Here is a 27,240-nt window from a genome sequence, read left to right on the forward strand (position 1 = left end):
CTCAGACCAAGAGAAACATGATCATCTGGTCTGATGAAACCAAGATTTAACTCTTTGGCCTGAATGCCAAGTGTCACATCTGGAGAAAACCTGGCACAATCCCTACGGTGAAGCATGGTGGCAGCATCACGCTGTGGGGATGTTTTTCAGCAGTACGGACCAGGAGACGAGTCAAGATCCTTGAAGTTCTGAGCGCTCTGGAGCAGGTTCTCAGACTGGGGCAAAGTTACACCTTCCAACAGGACAACGACCCTAAGCACCCAGCAAAGACAACACGAGTGGCTTCGGGACAAGTCTCAATGTCCTTGAGTTACCCAGCCAGAGCCAGGACTTGAACACAACCGAAAATCTCAGGAGACCTAAAAATTGCTGCGCAGCAACGCTCCCCATCAAACCTGAGAGGATCTGTAGAGAACAAATGTTAGAAACTCCCCAAATACAGGTGTGCCAAGCTTGTAGTGTCATACCCAAGAAGACTTGAGGCTGTAATCACTGCCAAAGGTGCTTAAAGTAGTGAGTAAAGGATCTTAATACTTATGTAAAAAATTTGATATTTCATTGTAATTATTTTTTGTACATTTGCAACAATTTCTAAAAACCTGTTTTTGCTTCGTCATCATGGGATAGTGGGTGTAGATTGATTTTTAAAGCAACTTTAAAATAAGGCTGTAATGTAACATTGTGGGAAAAGTAAAGGGGTCTGAATGCTTTCTGAACACAGTGTTTGTGTATATACACTGCTCAAAAAAATAAAGGGAACACTAAAATAACACATCCTAGATCTGAATTAATGAAATATTCTTATTAAATACTTTTTTCTTTACATAGTTGAATGTGCTGACAACAAAATCACACAAAAATGATCAATGGAAATCAAATTGATCAACCCATGGAGGTCTGGATTTGGAGTCACACTCAAAATTAAAGTGGAAAACCACACTACAGGCTGATCCAACTTTGATGTAATGCCCTTAAAACAAGTCAAAATGAGGCTCAGTAGTGTGTGTGGCCTCCACGTGCCTGTATGACCTCCCTACAATGCCTGGGCATGCTCCTGATGAGATGGCGGATGGTCTCCTGAGGGATCTCCTCCCAGACCTGGACTAATGCATCCGCCAACTCCTGGACAGTCTGTGGTGCAACGTGGCGTTGGTGGAAGGAGCGAGACATGATGTGCTCAATTGGATTCAGGTCTGGGGAACGGGCGGGCCAGTCCACAGCATCAATGCCTTCCTCTTGCAGGAACTGCTGACACACTCCAGCCACATGAGGTCTTGCATTAGGAGGAACCCAGGGCCAACCGCACCAGCATATGGTCTCACAAGGGGTCTGAGGATCTCATCTCAGTACCTAATGGCAGTCAGGCTACCTTTGGCGAGCACATGGAGGGCTGTGCGGCCCCCCAAAGAAATGTCACCCCACACCATGACTGACCCACCACCAAACCGGTCATGCTGGAGGATGTGAGGCAGCAGAACGTTCTCCACGGCGTCTCCAGACTCTGTCATGTCTGTCATGTGCTCAGTATGAACCTGCTTTCATCTGTGAAGAGCACTGGGTGCCAGTGGCGAATTTGCCAATCTTGGTGTTCTCTGGAAAATGAAAAACGTCCTGCACGGTGTTGGGCTGTAAGCTCAACCCCCACCTGTGGACGTCGGGCCCTCATACCACCCTCATGGAGTCTGTTTCTGACCGTTTGAGCAGACACATGCACATTTGTAGCCTGCTGGAGGTCATTTTGCAGGGCTCTGGCAGTGCTCCTCCTGTTCCTCCTTGCACAAAGGTGGAGGTAGCGGTCCTGCTGCTGGGTTGTTGCCCTCCTACGGCCTCCTCCACGTCTCCTGGTGTACTGGCCTGTCTCCTGGTAGCGCCTCCATGCTCTGGACACTACGCTGACAGACACAGCAAACCTTCTTGCCACAGCTCGCATTGATGTGCCATCTTGGATGAGCTGCACTACCTGAGCCACTTGTGTGGGTTGTAGACTCAGTCTCATGCTACCACTAGAGTAAAAGCACCGCCAGCATTTAAAAATGACCAATGTGACTGAATGTGCTGGTTGATGCTGCAGGGTGGTGCCTAGACAACAAAAGACTTGCTTACATATTTCAGCAAAGCGCAACAACTTTTCATCACACTATAATACATTTAAAAGTCCACGTTACCGCATAAAGTAATTTAACCGCACAAATCCCGGCCGTCCTCTCTTCAGTCAGCTGTTTCCTGCATTTCTACACATTTCTCCATGGAGCCGAGAGATATGAGGTTTTAAAGCAAATTTTCTATAATTCCATGAATTTTGCCATGCAGTGTTCTTTCGCTCAAACAAAATAAATACGGCTAAAAATTGACTGTTTTCTGAATTTTCTATTCTCTGACTACCTAGATTTAATTTAGGTGATTGTTAGTTCTGAAAGATTATACTAATATAAAATATATAAGTCCATTATCATTGACTTACACACCCCCCAAAAAAAACATTTATTTTTGCACACCTACTCAAGGGTTTTTCTTTATTTTTTACTATTTTCTTATTGTAGAATACTAGAGAAGACATCAAAACTATGAAATAGAAAAATTGTTACAGTTTAAACAGTTCAAAATATGTTATATATTAGATTCTTCAAAGTAGCCACCCTTTGCATTCTCTCAAATCAGCTTCACATGGAATGCTTTCCCAACAGTCTTGAAGGAGTTCCCACATGCTGAGCACTTGTTGGCTGCTTTTCCTTTACTCTATGGTCCAACTCATCCCAAACCATCTCAATTGGGTTGAGGGGGGATTGTGGAGGTCAGGGCATCTGATGCAGTACTCCACCACTCTCCTTCTTGGTCAAATAGCCCTTACACAGCCTGGAGGTGTGTGTTAGGTGACTGTCCTGATGAAAAACAAATGATAGTCCCACTAAGCCCAAACCAGATGGGATGGTGCATCGCTGCAGAATGCTGTGGTAGCCATGCTGGTTAAGTGTGCCTTGAATTCTAAACAAATCCCCAACAGTGTCACCAGCAAAGCACCCCAAAACCATCACACCTCCTCCATGCTTCACGGTGGGACTCACACATGCAGAGATCATCCGTTCACCTACTCTGCGTCTCACAAAGACACAGTGATTGGAACCAAATTTATCAAATTTGGACACATCAGACCAAAAGACAGATTTCCACCGGTCTAATGTACATTAAATCGTGTTTCTTGGCCGAAGCAAGTCTCTTCTTATTATTGGTGTCCTTTATTAGTGGTTTCTTTGCAGCAATTCGACCATGAAGGCCTCCTCTGAACAGTTGATGTTGAGATGTGTCTGCTACTTGAACTCTGTGAAGCATTTATTTGGGCTACAATTTCTGAGGCTGGTAATTCTAATGGACGTATCCCCTGCAGCAGAGGTAACTCTGGGTCTTCCTTTCCTGTGGCGGTCCTCATGAGCCAGTTTCATCATAGTGCTTGATGGCTTTTGCAACTACGCTTTAAGAAGTTTTTGAAATTTTCCAGATTGACTGACCTTTATGTCTTAAAGTAATGATGGACTGTTGTTTCTCTTTGCATACTTGAGCTGTTCTTTCCATAATACGGACTTGGTATTTTACCAAATAGGGCTATCTTCCGTATACCACCTTGTCACAACACAATAATTGGCTCAAACGCATTGAGGAAAGAAATTCCATAAATTAACTTTTAACAGTTCAGAGATCAGTTCTAACCAGGCCTTTGCATTACACAAAACATTACTGTATAGGCCTATTCTTACTGTTAATACTGAAATAATTGACGTGAAATTCTCCAAATAGAAACTGACCCGTTCTGTCTGTGTGCTGGTCCACGTTGTTGTTGTTCTGCACCACCCTCATAGGGGGCACCACCATGGTTCTCACTGGGAGCTTGCTGGGATCGTTCTCGGGGTCCATGCCACGCGTCGTCATACCCAGGGACTGATGGTTGTGGTTGCCTAGGTAGCGGCTCTCCAGGTAGGGGCTGTGGCTCTGGCTGGAGTCCGAGGCAGGGGAACCGTCTACTGTCTCGCAGCCGCTCCCATGACCATCATCCTCAGACATGCTGAAAACAGACAAACACAATCAATAACAGAATAACTAACAGAACAACTAAATGCACAGGCGTGCTACTGATGATCAAGACTTTGACCCCTCAGGCAAGTTATCAAAAGTTGTGCAGTTTGGCAGTACCTGTTGGGCCTCTTGCAGGGGGACGGGCTGGACTGCACCGAGGCAGAGGAGCTGGTGCTGAGGGTGCTGTCTGGGCTGCTGAGGGAGCACACCCTCTCCATGTTCAGAGAACCCTTACAAGCCTCGCAGTCAGAGCCGCCTTTGCACCTGCAGGAAGAATCCTCCTCCCCATCCGTGTCACTGCTGATACTGATTACGCTGAGGGTGGGGCTGGGTAGGTCATCGATGACCACAGACTCTCGCTGCTGGTGGGACATATCTATCCGCTCGTCCTCCACTGCCTTACAGCAGCTCACTTCTTCACTTCTTTCCTGCTGAACCTCCACAGGCCTCTCCCGATGGGACAAATCGCCTCCTCCTGTGTTACTAACACGGTCGGACATCTTTGGAGATCGGCACATTGAGATTTGGATGTCCCTGTTGTTGTGTGAGTAGTTCATGCTCCTAATAGGTAGTAGAGTAAAAGTTGTTTATCCGTACATTGACTATTGTTTATGTAAGAACAATATGACTATGATTTAGTAGTACACTCACTTAAAGGAAAAATCCACTCAAAACTATACATTTATATTTTTTTATAGTCCCAAAACAGTAAAGTTAAAGATATTAGACTTTCAAGAAGCAAAATGTCACCAGCCACATTATCATGATGATGCAAAATCAATCATTTATCAAGCCAGAAACAATGAACTCAGGTCAATTCAACAGCATTGATTTGCCATGGACACTATCTAACTGTAACAGAGGAGAATCGTTGGGCGGAAGAAGGAAATCTCACCTGTTCTGACTGGTCTGGTTCCTCTTGTTGGCGTGCGGCTGTGGCCACACCACGTGTGCAATACCAATGTTGATTGGTTGTGGACCGGATATGGTCATTTGGTTGGTTAGAATAGGCTGCATCATGTTGGTGTAATGATTGCTGTGTTGCCGTACTTTCCTTTAAAAAGGCAAAACAACAACATTATATACGTTTTATCTCCACAGTACAAAGAAAGGGGAAAGTGAAGTGTTAAAAAGGTAATTTCTTCTATGGTGAACTAACTCACCCCCAGTCACTGAGCCTCTGTGGGCCAGCCACATTATCAGAAGCCATAGAGGAGGTAGGAGGAGCCACTTGCTGCCAGGCTGGTACCAGGATTTGCTGGCCTCTACTTGGCCACGGTTGCTGCAAAGAACCAAGACAGGAATCATTAGCACGCCATAAATCTTTAAGATGCGGTAAGGGAAGCGTCAAACTCCTAAACCGCCTCACTTGAAAGTGTTACCTCCGACTAGCATGAGTCAAGGACCTCAACTAAGTACAGTGTGGCATCTGACCCCTGTATACAAATATCCCCAATGTGAGCCAGTCTCACCTGTGCCATAACTCCAGGTCGCATCTGCAAAGGCTGTATGGGAGGGGCTTGGTTCACCATTGGTATCGTGCTCTCCATCCGAACTGCATATCCTGACTGGTTTGGGTTACCTACATAAAACAACAAGCATAGCCTAGTATTGGATTTGAACTTTGATCGACAAGGCCACTGTAAATCCAGCATTAATATTGTATCTCTCATGAAATGACTAGACTGTGTGCTAATTTGAAGCGCTCCATACCTTGCATGGTTGGGGGGCAAAGGATGAGGGCTGGCTGAAAGGAGTCGTTACACCCAAACTGACCATTTCCAGTCTGCAGCATCCCAGGATGCATCACAGAGGGAGCAGACTGCGTCAAAGCCTGCGTCAAAGCCTGCATGGGGGGTGGGGGGGGTGGGGGGGTTAAGTTTAATCAACTTTTCTTTTCATTATTTACTTCAGACACTGAAGTGAGAGAGACAGCAGTACCATTAAAGGTAAATATTAATAGCAATTCAATAGCACCAATAATCCTGTAGGTGGCAATATTGGTTAAATAAGAAGTCTATTTACCCCAACCATAAATGTAACAGATTTCAAGTTTACATCCATTCAGGCCATACATTAAGCTTCTTGTAATTGTGATGAATAGATTACCTGGGAGTGAACCGATCCCATTTTATTGAAGGCCATTGGCAGTCCAGCTGAGTTGTTTGAGGGTCTGTGGAACGGTGCTTTGTTGCGGTTGAGTGTATCGTAAGTGTTGGGACGTGATTGACAGGCATCCATGATGTGGAAACACGATTGAACACTGGAGAAAAGGGAGGAGAACGGGTGAGATGGACGATCGGGCAGAGCGCATTCATGGAACATTGCAGCATACTTCTGATCAGTGTCCATCTGTAATCAGTTTGTAGTTAATTTCTTGGTAGAGCATGGAAGAGCTTTTGTTGGGTTTGTTATGTTATTGTTTAGCCCTAGGCTAGACTTACTGATTGCTGTGGGGGAAGTCAAGAAGGTGCTGCATGGTGACAAAGGGATGGTTGAGGGCATCTGAGGGAGCAAGCCTCTTCTCAGCATCAATCAGCAACATGGTCTTCAGCAGGCCCACAAACTCCATCCGGTCTGCCTTCTCTGCCAGCGAGTCACTGCCATCCATATTCAGCACCAGATTCACCTGGCAGCAGAACAAAACCAACCTCTTTAGCTACTATGTATCAAAATACACAGGTATTCACTTGTCACACTACTGTATCATATGGTCGTTTTCACACATAATTTACTTGTACGCAAATTCGTACTTTGAATGATGTGATTATCTGACACATTTAAGCAAAGTTTTGTACTCACATGTGCCATGTCATCCAGACTGCTAAAAATGTACTTCCTGGCCTCTTTGGATTTCATCCCCGTCTCAGCCTCATGCTCCTCTGTCGTCTGCAGAAACAAAAAATGTGAAGAGTCTTCAATTGCGAACATGCATTCTCTAGAATTCTACCTAGTGTACTCAGAACTGGGTCTGTTGATGGTTTATGACAGGGGTCGGCAACAGGCGGTTCGGTTTTTGGTCCGTGAGTGTTTTATTTTTTTGCACAAAATCCTGACAAAATAAAATGACCAGTTCAGCAAAAAAATAAAATATTAATAATAATTCAGGAAATCTGTTCCAAGTATTCCCACAAATAAAATAGATATGTGATCGTGTCTCAATGTAATCAAATACAATAGATTTTTGGCTAAGTTGTGGCCCATTTGCAGTACTCAAAATTATTACAATTATGTTCCGGCCACCCTACCATCTGCTATGACAAATCATCCCGCGGCTAAATCAATGGCTGGCAAAGTTGCTGGATATTGGCGGGAACTGGAACACGCTGTCGTACACGTCAATCCAGAGCATCCCAAATGTGCTCAATGGATGGCATGTCGTGAGTATGCAGGCCATGGAAGAACGGACATTTTCAGCTTCCAGGAATTGTGTACAAATCATTATGACACGGGGCCGTGCATTTTAATGCTGAAACATAAGGTGATGGCGGCGGATGAATGGCATGACGATGGGCCTCAGGATCTTGTCATGGTATCTCTGCATTCAAATTGCCATTGATAAAATGCAATTGTGTTTGTGTTTCGTAGCTTATGCCTGCCCATACCATAAGAGTGCCCCATGGTGGCAGTGGGGTTAACATTGACATCAGCAAACACTCGCCCACACCATGCCATACATGGTCTGCGATTGTGAGGCCAGTTGGACGTACTGCCAAATTCTCTAAAACAACATTGGAGGCAGCTTATGGTAGAGAAATGAACATTCAACTTTCTAGCAACAGCTCTAATGGACATTCCTGCAGTCAGCATGCCAATTGCATGCTCCCTCAAAACTTTGTGGCATTGTGTTGTGTGACAAAACTGCACATTTTATAGTGGCCTTTTATTGTCCCCAGCACAAGGTGCACCAGTGTAATGATCATGCTGCTTAATCAGCTTCTTGATATGCCACACCTGTCAGGTGGATGGATTATCTTTTCAAAATGAGAAATGCTCACTAACAGGGATGTAAACAAATTTGTGCACAACATTTGAGAGAAATAAGCTTTGTGCGTGTAAGGAACATTTCTGGGACCTTTTATTTCAGCTCAGGAAACATGGGACTAACATTTCACATGTTGATGTTTATATATTTTTGTTCAGTGTAGTTGCCTAGCCCTGGTCTAGGATGCCCATGTTCAGGAATCAGAGAGTGTAAATGTTACCTTCAGTCTCCAGGAAGCATAAGGCGAGTCGGACTCTTTGCAGAAGAAGCGGGATGTCTTGGTCCCCGCGTTTAGCAGTTGCTCCCCTGGCAACACTTGTGTCTGAGATATGTACCGAATCTGTGTAGGAGAAAGATAGAGGAAGACAATATGATTGCAGCGTTTACATCATATTCCTGCTTGTTGGACCTACTAATATACAGTGCCTTCAGAAAGTATTCATACCCCTTGACTTATTCCACATTTTGTTGTGTTACAGCCTGATTATATTGATTTTCTCACCCATCTATACACAAATATAACGACAAAGTGAACACATTTTTATTTTAGCTAATTTATTGAAAATGAAACTAAATTAAAATGTAATCTCATTTATACAAATATTCACATCACTTTGCTATGAACTTCCAAAATGAGCTCAGGTGCATCCAATTTCCTTTGATAATGCACTGCCTAGAGCTGGCCGTCCGACCAAACGGGCAAGAAGGACCTTGGTCAGGGAGGTGTCCCGAGAACCCAATGACAGAAGTACAGAGTATTTTGGCTGAGATGAGAGCTCTACTACACTATACCAATCTGGGTTTTATGAGAGAGCGGACAGATATCATAATGTAAAAGATCCTGTGGTCTGATGAGAAACTTTACCCTCAATGTCTGGAGAAAACCAGGCAAAGCTCATCACCAGTCTAACGCCATCCTCACCATGAAGCATGGTGTCAGCTTTCAGTGAGGGACTGAGAGTCTGGTAAGGATAGAGGGAACAACGAATGGAGCCAAATCCTTGAGAACCTGTATCAAAAACTGCAAATAACCTTGGAAATGTAGATCTTCACCCCAGTCTAACAGGACAATGACCGCAAGCATACAGCCAAAGCCATGCTGGAAATTGCTTCAGAACAAGAATGTGAAAATCCTTGAGTGGCCCAGCTAAAGCCCAGACTGGAATCCAAGTGAAAAACCTATGGTAAGACTTGAAGATGGCTGTTCACCACCGCTACCAATCTAACTTAACAAAGCTAGAGAAAATCTTCAAGGAAGAATGGGAGAAAATCCCCCAAATCCAGATGTGTAAAGCTGACACAGACATACCAAAGTCGACTGAATGCTGTAATCGCGGCCAAAGATGGTTCTACAAAATATTGACTCACGGGTGCGAATACATATATAAATTAGATATTTCTCTAATAAATTTGACAACATTTCTAAAAACATGTTTTCACTTTGTCATTATGGGGCATTGTGTGTAGAAGGATGAAAAAAATATATATTTAATCAATTTCGAATTTAGGCTGTATGTGGAATAAGTCAAGGGGTACGAATTCTTTCTGAATACATCTACAAAGGAATCACCAACATTAAGGATAATGGACAAACATGTCAACTTAAATGACTAACACCAGATGTGAAGTATGTAGAAAAGATAATGGACCTATATTTTCAAATAAGATCATCTTTGAGAACTAACAATCACCAAAATAAAAGCTAGACAGAGAATCAAAAATTCCCCCCAAAAATGTGTATTGTATTTTTGTCATTGAATAGGGCCCCCATTGATTTTGTTATGTTTGAGTCAGTCAGATAGCATAAGCCATGGCAAGATGTGTGGAACTGCAGGAAATTTACATTTGTTACTGCAGTCTACAGGAGGGCCTCTAAAAATGATCTTGAAAAAAACCCTGATGGTACTACACAGATATTAATCAAAACAAACTACACAATAGTATTTTAATGCAGGACGTAAATAGAGCTGACCACTGCACTGCTATTGATGGCATGCAATGACTGGACCGCCAAGTGTGGTCATGGAGTTGTGAGGTTTGTGAGAGAGGTGTCGAGGAGAACTTCCCATTAGCAGCATTCCGTCACCCCCACATCGGGAGCCTGACACAGGCACACGGCTATCCCAGCCCTACCAAACATACCCGCAGGACAAAGACACTTAAGCCAAACAGGGTGTTTCGGTCTCTACTAATCCAAGCTAATCAAAAAGGTTACATGTAGGTCTTCCAAACGGAGTAAATAGACACACGTCATACATTTGTAAAATATAATTCCAGTAGGAATATCGGTTACTCTTCTATTATAGTACTGCTGCTAATCCCTTGCTACTTTGCCAGGCCAATATGCTGAGAGCCACTTGACATGCCCAGGACAGATGTAATGTGCTCCAAAATCGCCATGGAAACCTTTCCAATCCCACAAAGTGGAGGTAGGGTGACCTAGATAAATGCAAAAAAAAAAAAAAAAAAAAAAAAAAAAAAAAATTCACCTTACAAAAAGACATGTTGCTCATCTGGTAACATGGCAAAAACAATAATGAAGAGATCTACTTCTTTATTATTCAAACAACGTCATTGCTGCCCATGAGCTCATTACTAAAATTGTTTTTAAAAACAGCAATAGACCGGACTTAGATTTTGACACTTGCTCTCCTGTGGGAGCAGTGACACTGACAGTATGACAAATACAAGTTAGCATCTGTCTCTGACAGTAAAGCCAGTAAGGCCTATTTCTCAGAAAGGGTACGTCATATCTACCCTCTTCCAGCCAAAACACTGTGCCTTAGAGCTGCTAAAACTACAAGACCAGGCATGTGTTAGGACAGGAGGCAGGGGTTTTTCCTCACTCTGCAAAGCTGCCGCTGTATCTCTCAATACAGCCAGGAGACCGGCGAGATTAACTGGCTCTGTTTAAGGCTTGATGATTTGGATGTTATAGAGATTCAAATTGGGTTGCCACAACGCTGCACAAACACAGTGAGAGCAATGAAGTGAGAACCTGCTGATGGTGCAGGCTTGGGGTGGTGGTGGTGGGGGTGGGTCGAGGTGTGTGTGGTGTGTCTAGCATTAGGCTTATAAATACATTTTGCTGTGTGGCATGGAACTGGACCCAGCGCTGGCGCGGTGCAGCAGTCAGGGGGGCTCATGGTCAGCAAAGCACTACTGCCTGGTTGTGGTCCAAATGACCACTAAACCCAAGAATGACAGCCCTACCCCAGCACACCACAGAGCTTTCCCATGGTCTCCCCTTTAAGCTGGGGGACTCAGTCCCAATCACTTAGTTACTGGCCTAAGGGAAATAATCAAAGATGACACAGCCAATTTCCTGTTCCATTAATGTCCAGATGAGACATTTTGTATTCGTATGCGTCACTGCTTAGAGAGCACCAACAAAATAAGACAGGGTTTCAATAAGAAAACAAACGAAAAGTGGAGGCTTTAACCATCACATTTAGAGTCAAAACGCACCAGCACACAGGCATCAGGGGCTGTTACACTGCTCCACTGGTCTGTGTGTGGCCAGTCTTCGCTGAGATGTCAGTTCTGTCAGTATCGCCCTCTTCCCTTGACAGTCTGCTAGCTTTGGAGATGTCAGGCAGGTGCTTTGATTTACCTGGTCATACTCCAGTGCTCCTGGGTAGAGGGGCCAGCCCAGAAAGAGCTCAGCGATGACACAGCCCAGGGACCACATGTCGATGGCCTCACAGAACGGCAGACCCAGGATGATCTCTGGAGCCCTGTATATAGGGAATACAAAACAGGAAAGAGTTTAGTGGGGAGCACTTTCAACAACCATTGTTACACACATACAACAGGCATTGGATTTGTCATGGGAGGGCAGGGAACTCAAGATGAGATCGTAACTAACATGATTTATTGTGGGAACTCATGTATGAAGACCATGAGGTCACACAAACACAGTAGGTACTGTATATTGAACTCGTATTAGTTCTTCACAAATACTGAGACAGAGCACACAAAACAAATGTTTAATCAAGCCGAGAGAGTGACGCTCGTGGACTTTGACGGCCATCAAGCAATTTTGTGGACATTACCGCAAGGTTCCACTTCCATAAAAAATTAAGGCCAATCAATCAGTTACCATTTTAAAACCAAGGCGAAGCACAGCGGCTGCCTTGACAGATGCAACACCCTAATGCGACCATTATAGTGTGACACACAAGGTAACCTGTGACGTCATCACTCGGTTTTGATATCCTGCTGGCAGGAAACGTCTGTCGATGGATAAATGCTGAAACAAGCGAGAGAAAGTGTGACCAAAAAAAAAAACAAAAAAAAAAAACAGGCTCTTAGTTCTACGGAAAGGGCGGAAACCTAGTCAGTTGTTCAACTGAACGTATTCAACTGAAATGTGTCTTCCACAGTTAACCCAACCCCTTAGAGAAGTGCATGCAAAATGGGAGGTTATATCCAGTAGCGGTGGGCGGGTAAAATAACTGGAGAAGTTGTTTGCTCTACAACAGGTTAGTTCTTATGCCTTGCCACCATGATACAGTGCATTCTGAAAGTATTCAGACCGTAACTTTGTCCACATTGTTACGTTACAGCTTTATTCTAAAATTGATTAAAACATGTCAATCTACACACAATACCCCATAATGACAAAGCCAAAACAGTTTTTTAGAAATTGTTGCCAATGTATAAAAAATGTAAAACAAATACCTTATTTATATAAGAATTCAGACCCTTTGCTATGAGATTCTAAATTCATTTCAGGTGCATGCTGTTTCCATTGATCATCCTTGAGATGTTTCTACAACTTGATTGGAGTCCACCTATGGTAGATTCAATTGATTGGACATGATTTGGAAAGGGACCCAACTGTCTATAAAAAGGTCCCACAATTGACAGTGCATGTCAGAGCAAAAATCAAGCAGAGGTTGAAGGAATTGTCCGTAGAGCTCCGAGACAGGATTGTGTCGAGGCACAGATCTCGGGAAGGGTACCAAAACATTTCTGCAGCATTGAAGGTCCCCAAGAAAACGGTGGCCTCCATCATTCCTAAATGGAAGTTTGGAAACACCAAGTCTCGTCCTAGAGCTGGCTGCCCGGCCAAACTAAGCAGTCGGGGGAGAAGGGACTTGGTCATGGAGGTGACCAAGAACCCAATTGTCACTGACAGAGCTCCGGAGTTCCTCTGTGGAAATGGGAGAACCTTCCAGAAGGACAGCCATCTCTGCAGCACTCCACCAAAACAGGCCTTTATGGTAGTGGTCACACGAAAGCCACACATCAATAAAAAAAGGCACATGACAGCCCGCTAGGAGTTTGCGAAAAGGCACCTCAAGGAAACCAGATTATCTGGACTGATGAAACCAAGATTGAACTCTTTGGCCTGAATGCCAAGCATCATGTCTGAAGGAAAACTGGCACCGCTCATCACCTGGCCAATACCATCCCTAAGGCAAAGCATTGTGGTGGTAGCATCATGCTGTGGGGATGTCTTTCGGCTTCAGGGACTGGGAGACTAGTCAGGGTCTAGGCAAAGATTAACGAAGCAAAGTACAGAGAGCTCCTTGATGAAAAAAAACGACCCTAAGCACACAGTCAAAACAACGCAGGAGTGGCTTCGGTACAAGTCTCAATGTCCTTGAGTGAACCAGCCAGAGCCCTTGAAAGGATCAACAGAGTATAATGGAAACTACCCAAATTCAGGTGTGTCAAGCTTGTAGCGTCATACCCAAGAGGACTTGAGGCTATAAATCGCTGCCAAAGGCGCTTCAACATTGGACTGAGTAAAGGGTCTGAATACTTATGCAAATGTGATTTCAATTTCAAATTTTTATACATTTGCAATAATTTCTAAATTATGGGTTAGTGTGTGTAGATTGATGAGGGGGCAAAAAACTATTGAATCCATTTTATAAGGCTGTAACGTAACAATTTGAAAAAGTCAAGGTGTCTGAATACTGTCCGAATGCACTGTGTGTATAGGCCTAAAGCAGAGACAATAACCTTTGTTTCATCGCAAAACCAGAGAGCAATACGTCAGGTGACGTCCACAAAGCATTTTTACATGTATCGAACAGTTACATGACCTACAGCAGGATCAAGCAAGTTAATGTTTCCGACATTTTCAGACTAAATCAACGGTTGTTTAGTAACCACGGAGAGTTACTGCAAGTCTAAAAGAAAACAGGAGCTGCCTCCACTATTCCAGCACCATTTCAACATGAACTAACTTATGCTTAGTCTAATATAGTGACAACTAAAAAGATATCAAAAACGATTAAGTCCAAGCTAAATATGAAGTAGCTGTCCATGGTGCTGATGTGTGCACGTGAGTAAAAAAAACATGTTGACTCACCCTACTTTTAGAGAAACGCAAACGACATCCTCCCCTCCTTCATGTTGACGAAAAGGTCTGACTGTCATACAGTACACGCTTTTAGTTCGTTGTCCTAGGTTACCTGGCTAAAATGCTTGCTCGTTAGCCTAACTTCCTTTCATGGACAACGATGCGCCAGGCCAGCTAGTTAACACTAGCCTACTACATATTGAACTTCGATCCTCTCAGGCCTGGGGCACAACGTATGAATTTATGGTTAGCGTCGCCGTTATAAGCATTGGCCAGTGTGGAGAACTAAGTAAAACCACAAATCCAAATCCCTAGCTCCATGCATGGCTTATTTTAGGTAAGGGACAATTTTAGCTGGCCAGCCACTGGAGGTCAACGAAACAAAGAGATGCAACAATTCAAGTTTTTCTGTAAATTACATTGTTTTTGATGTGATGTGATTGGTGTGAAGCCAAATCCAAACTGGTTTCCGTCAACACTTTATTTGTTGTGCTAGCATCATTCACAGTTTAGCTCAATGCTGGTTGGCTATTATTTTTATGAAACACAGAGACAACATTTTATCTTTCATGTTCTTTTTTTAATAGGTAAACTTTTTGGCATCCATGAGTACGCGCCTCTGGTTATATAGTCTATCATATTGTGCAGCAGAGACCCATAAAACTTCAGTTCAGATACAGACAAATGGGCCATCTAATTATTTCAGGCAAGAAATAACTACTTTCTCAAAACCTATTTTGGACATCTGAAGAGTGGGCATGGCTAGGAGACGTCTGAAAAAGAGAATATCAACAGTGCAATCTTATATTGTGACCATGGGCACCCTCTCTTGCATCAGCAGTTAATTCTGTGCCCTGATGACAGCATGGCTTAGCACACCCAGCATACAGGAAGAGGAGATGCAGAGTTACTCTATATCCAGCCCTGGACAACACTGGCAACAGCTGAGGGGGATCATGTACACCCACAGGGAGACAGACAGTCAAGTCAGTGTTCACCTCAGGCACCATTGTGAATAAGAGATAACCAGACATAGTATAAAACCTTAGCTATCTGGGAAAGTAACACCTGTTATAAAAGGCCTTTCTCTAATAGGAAGATCAGGACAGTTCATGTTTTCTACCCTGTGCTGGAAGGGGAAGCAACAATTAACTATTTCCTGTCATTCCTAAAAAGAGTTACGTGAAGTAAAGAAAGGACAAGGGACATTGAGGAACGCAGAACATTTCAACGTCAGTATCCGTCGCATAAAGTGGAAATTAGGTCCGAGTGCTATCCAGAGCAGACATAGTCTTCCCCTTTTTTGCAAAACATTGGCAAAGGAATGGATTAGAGTGGTGGGTGGGTTATTTAAAAATTATATTTTTTAAACTCCTGTACATGGTGTGCTTACAGCTAAGTTCAGAAGAGTCTGTTATATCACATTACAAAATGTCCCATTAGAGATAAAGCCTAGCCTATATAACACCAGCATGAACTAATATAGATAACATGCAAGTAACTGATTAATCCAGGCTGGAGCAGGAAGTTCATCCCCAGAGAACGTGTTTCCTAGGCTACTGTGACCGAGGATCTGACTGCCTGGTCAACAAAGCCTGGGTATCCGCCTCCCTGTGGTCCAGGGGAATTCTGCACACTGCAGCTGTTCTGGGGAAAACATGTCTTCCACAGGCCCAGGAGCAGGGAAAATCTAACCATGGCCCTAACTAAACTCAATCTACTAAAATAAACACTACATGTGTCAGGGGAATGCCGATTAGGGGGAGATGTGAGGGGGTTTCCTCAATCTGTCAGTACAGCTGGGTGCAGGCGAAGACAATCTCTCGGAGCGACATTGGCTCTCCATTCCTACATCAGTTTATTCCAGTTCAGACGGTTCTCACGTTGTGTCTAGAGACATAGGGCTCTACATACAGCTCTCCTGCCACGGTTCTCAACCCGCTGGGCTAAAAATACTCTGCCTCATGGGGTGCATAGCTAGAAATCTCCACAGCTGATAAACACAGCCATGTGTTCTTTGGAAAAACTTGGAGAATGTTTAAATGTAGTACATCAACCTTCCATTGAGATGCCTTAACAGAGGTCAAGGATAAATTACCGAACTTACCCCATTACCCAAGCAGCAAGAACAAGGACAGAAGCGCTCTTTGATGCAAATACAGGTAACAGCCAAAATAAAAGGAAACACCAACATAAAATGTCTTAATAGGGCGTTGGACCACCACGAGCCAGAACAGCTTCAATGCACCTTGGCATAGATTCTGCAAGTGTCTGGAACTCTATTGGAGAAATGAGACACCATTCTTCCACGAGAAATTCCATTATTTGATGTTTTGATGGTGGTGGAAAAAACTGCTCTCGCTGTTGCTGCTCCAGAATCTCCCATAAGTGTTCAATTGGGTAGAGATCTGGTGACTGACAAACATGGCATAGTTTACATGTTCATCAAACCATTCAGTGACCTCGTGCCCTATCGATGGGGGCCTTGTCATTCTATGGGGGCATAGCCAAGGTCACCATATTTACACGACCCTAAGCATGATGTTAATTGCTTAATTAATTCTGGAACCAGACCTGTATCCCTCATTTACTCAAGTGTTTCCATTTTGCCTATACTCTTACAGCAGAACAGGGTATGCATTTTACAGCCCTTCAAATTCACAGAAAGTCAGAAATTCCTCCATACAGATACCACAGGAACCAGAAAGACTAGTTTAACTAAATGTTTTGTTAAGACCTAATGTTGGATATTTAGAAAGAGGAGATACGATCAAGTTCATTTAAGTTAGTGCGTTCTTTATGTGTTGTGGCTGAAGTGTGCGTGAGTGAGTGACTGAACCTGTGAATATACATATCGGACCATTTGTGTCGCGCTCACACCCAGCAGGGAAAGCATACCGCTCATAACTGAACTCCGGCAGTGTGATAAAGGCTGCAGCCACAGCCTGCCTTTCCAGAAGCTGCCCGTACAATGCACACACCATATTTGATGGAACACAGCACTTTGTGAAGCCTCGTGGGGGTGGGGGGGGGCAACCATTTCCAGAATTAAAATACACTGGACCATTCACATGAGAGCTGCCTTATCTGGGTAAAAACAGACCAAACTGACATAGCTAGAATACTGTGATGCCAAAAGAGCATTTGGAATAGCAGCTAAGAATGTAGATTAGATTACACAGGGAAGGAAGATATTAGCTTCTAGCCAACAGCCACACACAAAAACAAAATGGGCATCATTTACTTTACTCAACAGCCATTAAATATCTTCCATGTCTGATTGGGTGATTAAACAAACGGAGTAGAGCCTCTACACCAGCAGGTAACTGCTCTCCAACTCGAGAAGGCCCATCTGCAGACTGTCGACACAGGACATTGACTGACTTTATTAGGGACTCATCAGCAGCATCAGCCCAGACATGGCCAGATGACCCTCCTTTAATGTGCCAATTAAGAAACAGGTCTTCATCAAGCAGCCACAGGCCATTGTGTTCCTGACCATTTCTACTTTAATGATGTGTACTGCCAAGGGCATGTTTCTCTGATCAAAACAGCAGCCCTGGCTGATCCGACCACACGACCTTCTCTCTACTGTGGGATTGGATAACCATAGAAGCTTCAATCTTCGACTTAGTGAGATTGTAAAACAGTGGTAGGGCTGGGCCGTAAACTGAATTTCACTATATACACACCAGTATTGATGCACAGATCGGTTTGGATTTCTATTTTACCTTACATAATGGTATTTGTCAATGTTTCCTATGTTAAATAGAAATGTAATATTGATGAAAGTAAAACAATTCTGGCAATCGTCCATTCTTACTGCCAGTAAGAGACTGCTAACAGTAAAGAACTGCCAATTTGCTGAGAAGCATCCAGCTGCAGATTATGCATGCTGACACCGCCTGGTCTGCGAACCTCCAAATTGTATTTTTGCATCTCAGATGGTATGTGTGCGTGCAAACGGTAGAAGTTTGTTGGTCGCGTGTATCGCACAAGTCAGTAGCTTTGTTGCAGGGCATCAGTGTGCAACGCACACACCAACTGTTGGTGGCAGTAACGCACCATCCTCTCTGGCACCATTAAACCCGTCTGAGCTCGCCTGTCTCACGTCTGTGTTCTGAGAAGGTATCTGCTGGAGCCAGACCCTATTGAATTTGCGAGCAAGAGCTTTGGATATGCATGTACATTTGCACCATGAATAGTGCCTGTGAAGCAGCGCTGGCGCTGAAGGTACTTTTGGAATGTGCATACGTGCCAAAAGCACATTTTAAAATCGGCACAGTGCCCCTTGTGGCGAAAGTAAGAACTGCCATTGAATCCACTGAAAATACATGGTCAATAACGATGTTGTTTCCATTAGAGGTCGACCGATTGGCCGATTAATTAGGGCCGATTTCAAGTTTTCATAACAATCGGAAATCTGTATTTTTGGGCACCGATTTGCCGATAATTAAAAAAATACACACACACACACACACACACACATACACACACACCTTTATTTAACTAGGCAAGTCAGTTAAGAACACATTCTGATTTTCAATAACGGCATAGGAACGGTGGGTTAACTGCCTTGTTCAGGAGCAGAACGACAGATTTTCACCTTGTCAGCTCGGGGGAACCAATCTTGTAACCTTACAGTTAACGAGTCCAACGCAATAACGACCTGCCTCTCTCTCTCGTTGCACTCCACAAGGAGACTGCCTGTTATGCGAATGCAGTAAGCCAAGGTAAGTTGCTAGCTAGCATTAAACTTATCTTATAAAAAACAATCATAAATCACTAGTTAACTACACATGGTTGATGATATTACTAAATATTATCTAGCGTTGCATATAATCTGACTGAGCATACAAGTATCTAAGTATCTGACTGAGCGGTGGTAGGCAGAAGCAGGCGCGTAAACATTCCTTCAAACAGCACTTTCGTGCGTTTTGACAGCAGCTCTTCGTTGTGCGTCAAGCATTGCGCTGTTTATGACTTCACACTTATCAACTCCCGAGATGAGGCTCGTGTAACCGAAGTGAAATGGCTAGCTAGTTAGCGCGCGCTAATTGTCGTTGTGTTGTTGGTTCGAGCCCAGGGAGGAGCGAGGAGAAGGACGGAAGCTGTACTGTTACACTGGCAATACTAAAGTACCTATAAGAACATCTAATAGTTAAAGGTTAATGAAATACAAATGGTATAGAGGGAAATAGTCCTATAATAACTACAACCTAAAACTTCTTACCTGGTAATATTGAAGACTCATGTTAAAAGGAACCACCAGCTTTCATATGTTCTCATGTTCTGAGCAAGGAACTGAAACGTTAGCTTTCTTACATAACACGTTGCACTTTTACTTTCTTCTCCAACACTTTGTTTTTGCATTATTTAAACCAAATTGAACATGTTTCATTATTTACCTGAGGCAACATTTATTTTATTGATGCATTATAATAAGTTAAAATAAGTGTTCATTCAGTATTGTTGTAATTGTCATTATTACAAATAAATCTAAATAAAAAATAAAAGTCAGATTTAAATCGGTATCGGCTTTTTTGGTCCTCCAATAAAAATCGGTATCGTCATTGAAAAAAATCATAAATCGGTCGACCTCTAGTTTCCATCCACCGTAAAGTTATAACATATATAGAAAATATTAAAAAACGACAGTTGTGGTGGAAACAGGAAGTACAATTTAATAAATGCCGAAAGATACTGTAATTTGTTAATTTGACATGGTGGGATCTGTGTAAAATTCATTATGGAAGAACTGGCGGTGGAAAATCCTTTACAGGCTGATTATACCGCTCGAGTGCGCGAGCATTGCAAAATAAATTTAGAAATCTATATTATTGAATTATTGCGCCAACAAGCATCTGCGTTGCCAAGGGCTAAAATAGAAATCAGTTATATTTGTGACACAGATAGCACTGCAAGTCCTGCCTCTCCCCCATCTCCTCATTGGTTTATAGAAGCAGGTTCCCACGTGCCACCTCCTCATTGGTTATACCCACATGGGTGACTGAATGCACCTAATTTATGAAAGTTGCCAATCGCAATATAAAGTCAAGAGAAGAAAAAGCCTAGGAGGAGGAGAGATGACTAGAAATGATTAGGTTGACCATAGTGTGGATTCATTGTCAGAGTAGCGGACCTTGTGCATTTCAGGTAAAATAACTCTGTTTATATCCCAGGACAAATTAGCTAGCAACATCTAGCTAGCTAAATTGCCATAAATGTTTAATGCTTTTCAACCTGTCCCCAAATTAATGTAATTGGTTCAGAGTTTGTTTTGATATTTTAACCTGCGTGTCGTGAACGCGTTTGGTGTGGGGGGACGAAATACATTTATGCACGATGGCGCACGCGAGCAGCCAGTTTGGGTTCCGTGTTAGGCGCAAATATTAATATAATAACCATGATATGGAAGTAACCTTGAAGTCAAATGATGACATGGCGTATGGTCCTTCTACTACGACTCGGGGAAACCATGCAGTTTATTAGGCTCCAGATTAAATAAGTGATGAACTTCACAGGGTGGTGAATGTGCACGGTATGAACTTGATGCTCCTTTCCAGTAAATGTTGAGGGTTTTATTCTGGTGACATTATCATCAATGCTCGACTTCCGTTTGACAAATACATACATTCTTGCACTTACAGTGGTGCAAAAAAGTATTTAGTCAGCCACCAATTGTGTAAGTTCTCCCACTTAAAAAGATGAGGCCTGTAATTTTCATCATTGGTACACTTCAACTATGGCAGACAAAATGAGAAGAAAAAAAAAAATCCAGAAAATCACATTGTAGGATTTTTAATGAATTTATTTGCAAATTATGGTGGAAAATTAGTATTTGGTCAATAACAAAAGTTTCTCAATACTTTGTTATATACCCTTTGTTGGCAATGACAGATGTCAAACGTTTTCTGTAAGTGTTCACAAGGTTCACACACTGTTGCTGGTATTTTGGCCCATTCCTCCATGCAGATCTCCTCTAGAGCAGTGATGTTTTGGGGCTGTTGCTGGGCAACACGGACTTTCAACTCCCTCCAAAGATTTTCTATGGGGTTGAGATCTGGAGACAGGCTAGGCCACTCCAGGACCTTGAAATGCTTCTTACGAAGCCACTCCTTCGTTGCCCGGGCGGTGTGTTTGGGATCATTGTCATGCTGAAAGATCCAGCCACGTTTCGTCTTCAATGCCCTTGCTGATGGAAGGAGGTTTTCACTCAAAATCTCACGATACATGGCCCCACTCATTCTTTCCTTTACACGGATCAGTCGTCCTGGTCCCTTTGCAGAAAAACAGCCCCAAAGCATGATGTTTCCACCCCCATGCTTCACAGTAGGTATGGTGTTCTTTGGATGCAACTCAGCATTCTTTGTCCTCCAAACACGACGAGTTGAGTTTTTACCAAAAAGTAATATTTTGGTTTCATCTGACCATATAACACACTCCCAATCGTCTTCTGGATCATCCAAATGCTCGCTAGCAAACTTCAGACGGGCCTGGACATGTACTGGCTTAAGCAGGGGGACACGTCTGGCACTGCAGGATTTGAGTCCCTGGTGGTCTAGTGTGTTACTGATGGTAGGCTTTGTTACTTTGGTCCCAGCTCTCTGCAGGTCATTCACTAGGTCCCCCGTGTGGTTCTGGGATTTTTGCTCACCGTTCTTGTGATCATTTTGACCCCACGGGGTGAGATCTTGCGTGGAGCCCCAGATCGAGGGAGATTATCAGTGGTCTTGTATGTCTTCCATTTCCTAATAATTGCTCCCACAGTTGATTTCTTCAAACCAAGCTGCTTACCTATTGCAGATTCAGTCTTCCCAGCCTGGTGCAAGTCTACAATTTTGTTTCTGGTGTCCTTTGACAGCTCTTTGGTCTTGGCCATAGTGGAGTTTGGAGTGTGACTGTTTGAGGTTGTGGACAGGTGTCTTTTATACTGATAACAAGTTCAAACCAGTGCCATTAATACAGGTAACGAGTGGAGGACAGAGAAGCCTCCTCTCTGATCTCTAGGGGCTCTATTTCATTTTTGGATAAAAAACGTTCCCGTTTTAAGCGCGATATTTTGTCACGAAAAGATGCTTGACTATGCATATTCTTGACAGTTTTTGAAAGAAAACACTCTGAAGTTTCAGAATCTGCAAAGATATTGTCTGTAAGTGCCCCAAAACTCATTCTACAGGCAAAACCAAGATGATGCGTCAACCAGGAAATGAGCAGAATCTCTGAAGCTCTGTTTTCCATTGTCTCCTTATATGGCTGTGATTGCGCAAGGAATGAGCCTACACTTTCTGTCGTTCCCCCAAGGTGTTAGCAGCATTGTGATGTATTTGTAGGCATATCATTGGAAGATTGACCATAAGAGACTACATTTTCCAAGTGTCCGCCTGGTGTCCTGCGTGGAATTCGGTGCGCAAACGCCAGCTGCTTGTACTTTTCCATTTGATTGAGGGGAGAAACCATGCTTCCACGAACGATATATCATTGAAGAGATATGTGAAAAACACCTTGAGGATTGATTCTAAACAACGTTTGCCATGTTTTCAGTCGATATTATGGAGTTAATTTGGAAAAAAGTTTGCATTTTGAGGACTGAATTTTCGTTTTTTTTTTGGTAGCCAAATGTGATGTGCAAAACGGAGCTATTTCTACTACACAAAGAATCTTTTTGGGAAAAACTGAGCATCTGCTATCTAACTGAGTCTCCTCATTGAAAACATCCGAAGTTCTTCAAAGGTAAATGATTTTATTTGAAGGCTTTTATGTTTTTTGTTGAAATCTTGCGTGCTGGATGCTAACGCTAATGCTAACGCTAAATGCTACGCTAGCTAGCCACTTTTACACAAATGATTGTTTTCCTATGGTTGAGAAGCATATTTTGAAAATCTGAGATGACAGTGTTGTTTACAAAAGGCTAAGCTTGAGAGATGGCATATTTATTTCATTTGCGATTTTCATGAATAGTTAACGTTGCGTTATGGTAATGAGCTTAGGTCTGTAAATAGAATCCCGGATCCGGGTTTGGTAGACGCAACAGGTTAAATAAGAAGTTACAGGTCTGTGAGAGCCAGAAATCTTGCTTGTTTGTAGGTGACCAAATACTTATTTTCCACCATAATTTGCAAATAAATTCATTAAAAATCCTACATTGTGATTTTCTGGATATATTTTTTTTGCCATTTTGTCTGTCATAGTTGAAGTGTACCTATGATGAAAATTACAGGCCTCTCTCATCTTTTTAAGTGGGAGAACTTACAATTGGTGGCTGACTAAATACTTTTTTGCCCCACTGTGTGTGTGTGTGTGTGTGTGTGTGTGTGTGTGTGTGTGTGTGTGTGTGTGTGTGTGTGTGTGTGTGTGTAATTGCACATGCTGTTGTGCAAATGGAATTGACAACAGGTGGAAATTATTATTTGGCCCCCTTGAACTTTGCGACCTTTTGCCACATTTCAGGCTTCAAACATAAAGATATAAAACTATTTTTTGTGAAGAATCAACAACAAGTGGGACACAATCATGAAGTGGAACATTTATTGGGTATTTCAAACTTTAACAAATCAAAAACTGAAAAAATGCACGTGCAAAATTATTCAGCCCCTTAAGTTAATACTTTGTAGCGCCACCTTTTGCTGCGATTACAGCTGTAAGTCACTTAGGGTATGTCTCTATCAGTTTTGCACATCGAGAGACTGACATTTTTTCCCATTCCTCCTTGCAAAACAGCTCGAGCTCAGTGAGGTTGGATGGAGAGCATTTGTGAACAGCAGTTTTCAGTTCTTTCCACAGATTCTCAATTGGATTCAGGTCTGGACTTTGACTTGGCCATTCTAACACCTGGATATGTTTAGTTTGAACCATTCCATTGTAGATTTTGCTTTATGTTTTGGATCATTGTCTTGTTGGAAGACAAATCTCCGTCCCAGTCTCAGGTCTTTTGCAGACTCCATCAGGTTTTCTTCCAGAATGGTCCTGTATTTGGCTCCATTCATCTTCCCATCAATTTTAACCATCTTCCCTGTCCCTGCTGAAGAAAAGCAGGCCCAAACCATGATGCTGCCACCACCATGTTTGACAGTGGGGATGGTGTGTTCAGTGTGATGAGCTGTGTTGCTTTTACGCCAAACATAACGTTTTGCATTGTTGCCAAAAAGTTCAATTTTGGTTTCATCTGACCAGAGCACCTTCTTCCACATGCTTGGTGTGTCTCCCAGGTGGCTTGTGGCAAACTTTAAACAACACTTTTTATGGATATCTTTAAGAAATGGCTTTCTTCTTGCCACTCTTCCATAAAGGCCAAATTTGTGCAATATACGACTGATTGTTGTCCTATGGACAGAGTCTCCCACCTCAGCTGTAGATCTCTGCAGTTCATCCAGAGTGATCATGGGCCTCTTGGCTGCATCTCTGATCAGTCTTCTCCTTGTATGAGCTGAAAGTTTAGAGGGACGGCCAGGTCTTGGTAGATTTGCAGTGGTCTGATACTCCTTCCATTTCAATATTATCGCTTGCACAGTGCTCCTTGGGATGTTTAAAGCTTGGGAAATATTTTTGTATCCAAATCCGGCTTTAAACTTCTTCACAACAGTATCTCGGACCTGCCTGGTGTGTTCCTTGTTCTTCATGATGCTCTCTGCGCTTTTAACGGACCTCTGAGACTATCACAGTGCAGGTGCATTTATACGGAGACTTGATTACACACAGGTGGATTGTATTTATCATCATTAGTCATTTAGGTCAACATTGGATCATTCAGAGATCCTCACTGAACTTCTGGAGAGAGTTTGCTGCACTGAAAGTAAAGGGGCTGAATAATTTTGCACGCCCAATTTTTCAGTTTTTGATTTGTTAAAAAAGTTTGAAATATCCAATAAATGTCGTTCCACTTCATGATTGTGTCCCACTTGTTGTTGATTCTTCACAAAAAAATAGTTTTATATCTTTATGTTTGAAGCCTGAAATGTGGCAAAAGGTCGCAAAGTTCAAGGGGGCCGAATACTTTCGCAAGGCACTGTTTATAGATATATATATATATATATATTATCGAATACAAAATGTAAGCAAGGTTTGAAATTATTAGGTTTTAGTCAAATTCTGTTTCCGGCCCCCTGACCATCTGCTCAAGAAAAATATAAAAACTAAATTCCGGAGGGTGAATCTAGTTGATGACCCCTGACGTAGACTACCCTATCCACAGAGCCTACCAGCACTATCTGACAGCTGTTGGTTAGAGTGCATGTGCCAAGACCAGAGTAGACACATTTGAGACAAAACAAAAAATTGAGTTGAAAATCCATGGAAACACATTGGATTTTTATTTGGTGAACGAAAACTTAAGCGGAAAAGTACACTGCTCAAAAAAATAAAGGGAACACTAAAATAACACATCCTAGATCTGAATGAATGAAATATTCTTAAATACTTTTTTCTTTACATAGTTGAATGTGCTGACAAATCACAAAAATTATCAATAGAAATCAAATTTATCAACCCATGGAGGTCTGGATTTGGAGTCACACTCAAAATTAAAAGTGGAAAACCACACTACAGGCTGATCCAACTTTGATGTAATGTCCTTAAAACAAGTCAGAATGGGGCTCAGTAGTGTGTGTGGCCTCCACGTGCCTGTATGACCTCCCTACAACGCCTGGGCATGCTCCTGATGAGGTGGCGGATGGTCTCCTGAGGGATCCCCTCCCAGACCTGGACTAAAGCATCCGCCAACTCCTGGACAGTCTGTGGTGCAACGTGGTGTTGGTGGAAGGAGCGAGACATGATGTCCCAGATGTGCTCAATTGGATTCAGGTCTGAGGAACGGACGGGCCAGTCCATAGCATCAATGCCTTCCTCTTGCAGGAACTGCTGACACACTCCAGCCACATGAGGTCTAGCATTGTCTTGCATTAGGAGGAACCCAGGGCCAACCGCACCAGCATATGGTCTCACAAGGGGTCTGAGGATCTCATCTCGGTACCTGATGGCAGTCAGGCTACCTCTGGCGAGCACATGGAGGGCTGTGCGGCCTCCCAAAGAAATGCCACCCCACAACATGACTGACCCACCGCCAAACCGGTCATGCTGGAGGATTTTGCAGGCAGCAGAACGTTCTCCACGGCGTCTCCAGAATGTCACGTCTGTCACATGTGCTCAGTGTGAACCTGCTTTCATCTGTGAAGATCACTGGGTGCCAGTGGCGAATTTGCCAATCTTGGTGTTCTCTGGCAAATGCCAAACGTCCTGCACGGTGTTGGGTTGTAAGCACAACCCCCACCTGTGGACGTCGGGCCCTCATACCACCCTCATGGAGTCTGTTTCTGACTGTTTGAGCAGACACATGCACATGTGGCCTGCTGGATGTAATTTTGCAAAGCTCTGGCAGTGCTCCTCCTGCTCCTCCTTGCACAAAGATGGAGGTAGCGGTCCTGCTGCTGGGTTGTTTCCTTCCTACGGCCTCCTCCACGTCTCCTGATGTACTGTCCTGTCTCCTGGTAGCGCCTCCATACTCTGGACACTACGCTGACAGACACAGCAAACCTTCTTGCCACAGCTCGCATTGATGTTCCATCCTGGATGAGCTGCACTACCTGAGCCACTTGTGTGGGTTGTAGACTCCGTCTCATGCTACCACTAGAGTGAAAGCACCGCCAGCATTCAAAAGTGACCAAAACATCAGCCAGGAAGCATAGAAACTGAGAAGTGGCCTGGTAACCACCTGCAGAACCACTCCTTTATTGGGGGTGTCTTGCTAATTGCCTATAATTTCCACCTGTTGTCTATTCCATTTGCACAACAGAATGTGAAATTTGTCAATCAGTGTTGCTTCCTAAGTGGACAGTTTGATTTCACAGAATTGTGATTGACAGTAGTTTTGGAATTG

General features: G+C 43.2%; 1 protein-coding gene across 1 annotated transcript in view; it reads right to left on the reverse strand.

Annotated features, from left to right (window-relative positions):
* LOC139407801 (homeodomain-interacting protein kinase 3-like) overlaps positions 1-27,240 on the reverse strand; it is a 44,698-nt gene that overhangs the window by 5,584 nt on the left and 11,874 nt on the right. Inside the window, 11 exon segments of the mRNA XM_071151667.1 lie at positions 3,798-4,054; positions 4,183-4,626; positions 4,961-5,119; positions 5,229-5,347; positions 5,538-5,647; positions 5,779-5,899; positions 6,175-6,328; positions 6,510-6,694; positions 6,868-6,954; positions 8,271-8,390; positions 11,664-11,787. Of these exon segments, the coding sequence (XP_071007768.1) occupies positions 3,798-4,054; positions 4,183-4,626; positions 4,961-5,119; positions 5,229-5,347; positions 5,538-5,647; positions 5,779-5,899; positions 6,175-6,328; positions 6,510-6,694; positions 6,868-6,954; positions 8,271-8,390; positions 11,664-11,787 (1,880 nt within the window).

Source organism: Oncorhynchus clarkii, chromosome 1 (assembly GCF_045791955.1).
Source record: "Oncorhynchus clarkii lewisi isolate Uvic-CL-2024 chromosome 1, UVic_Ocla_1.0, whole genome shotgun sequence".
Taxonomy (NCBI): Eukaryota; Metazoa; Chordata; class Actinopteri; order Salmoniformes; family Salmonidae; genus Oncorhynchus; species Oncorhynchus clarkii.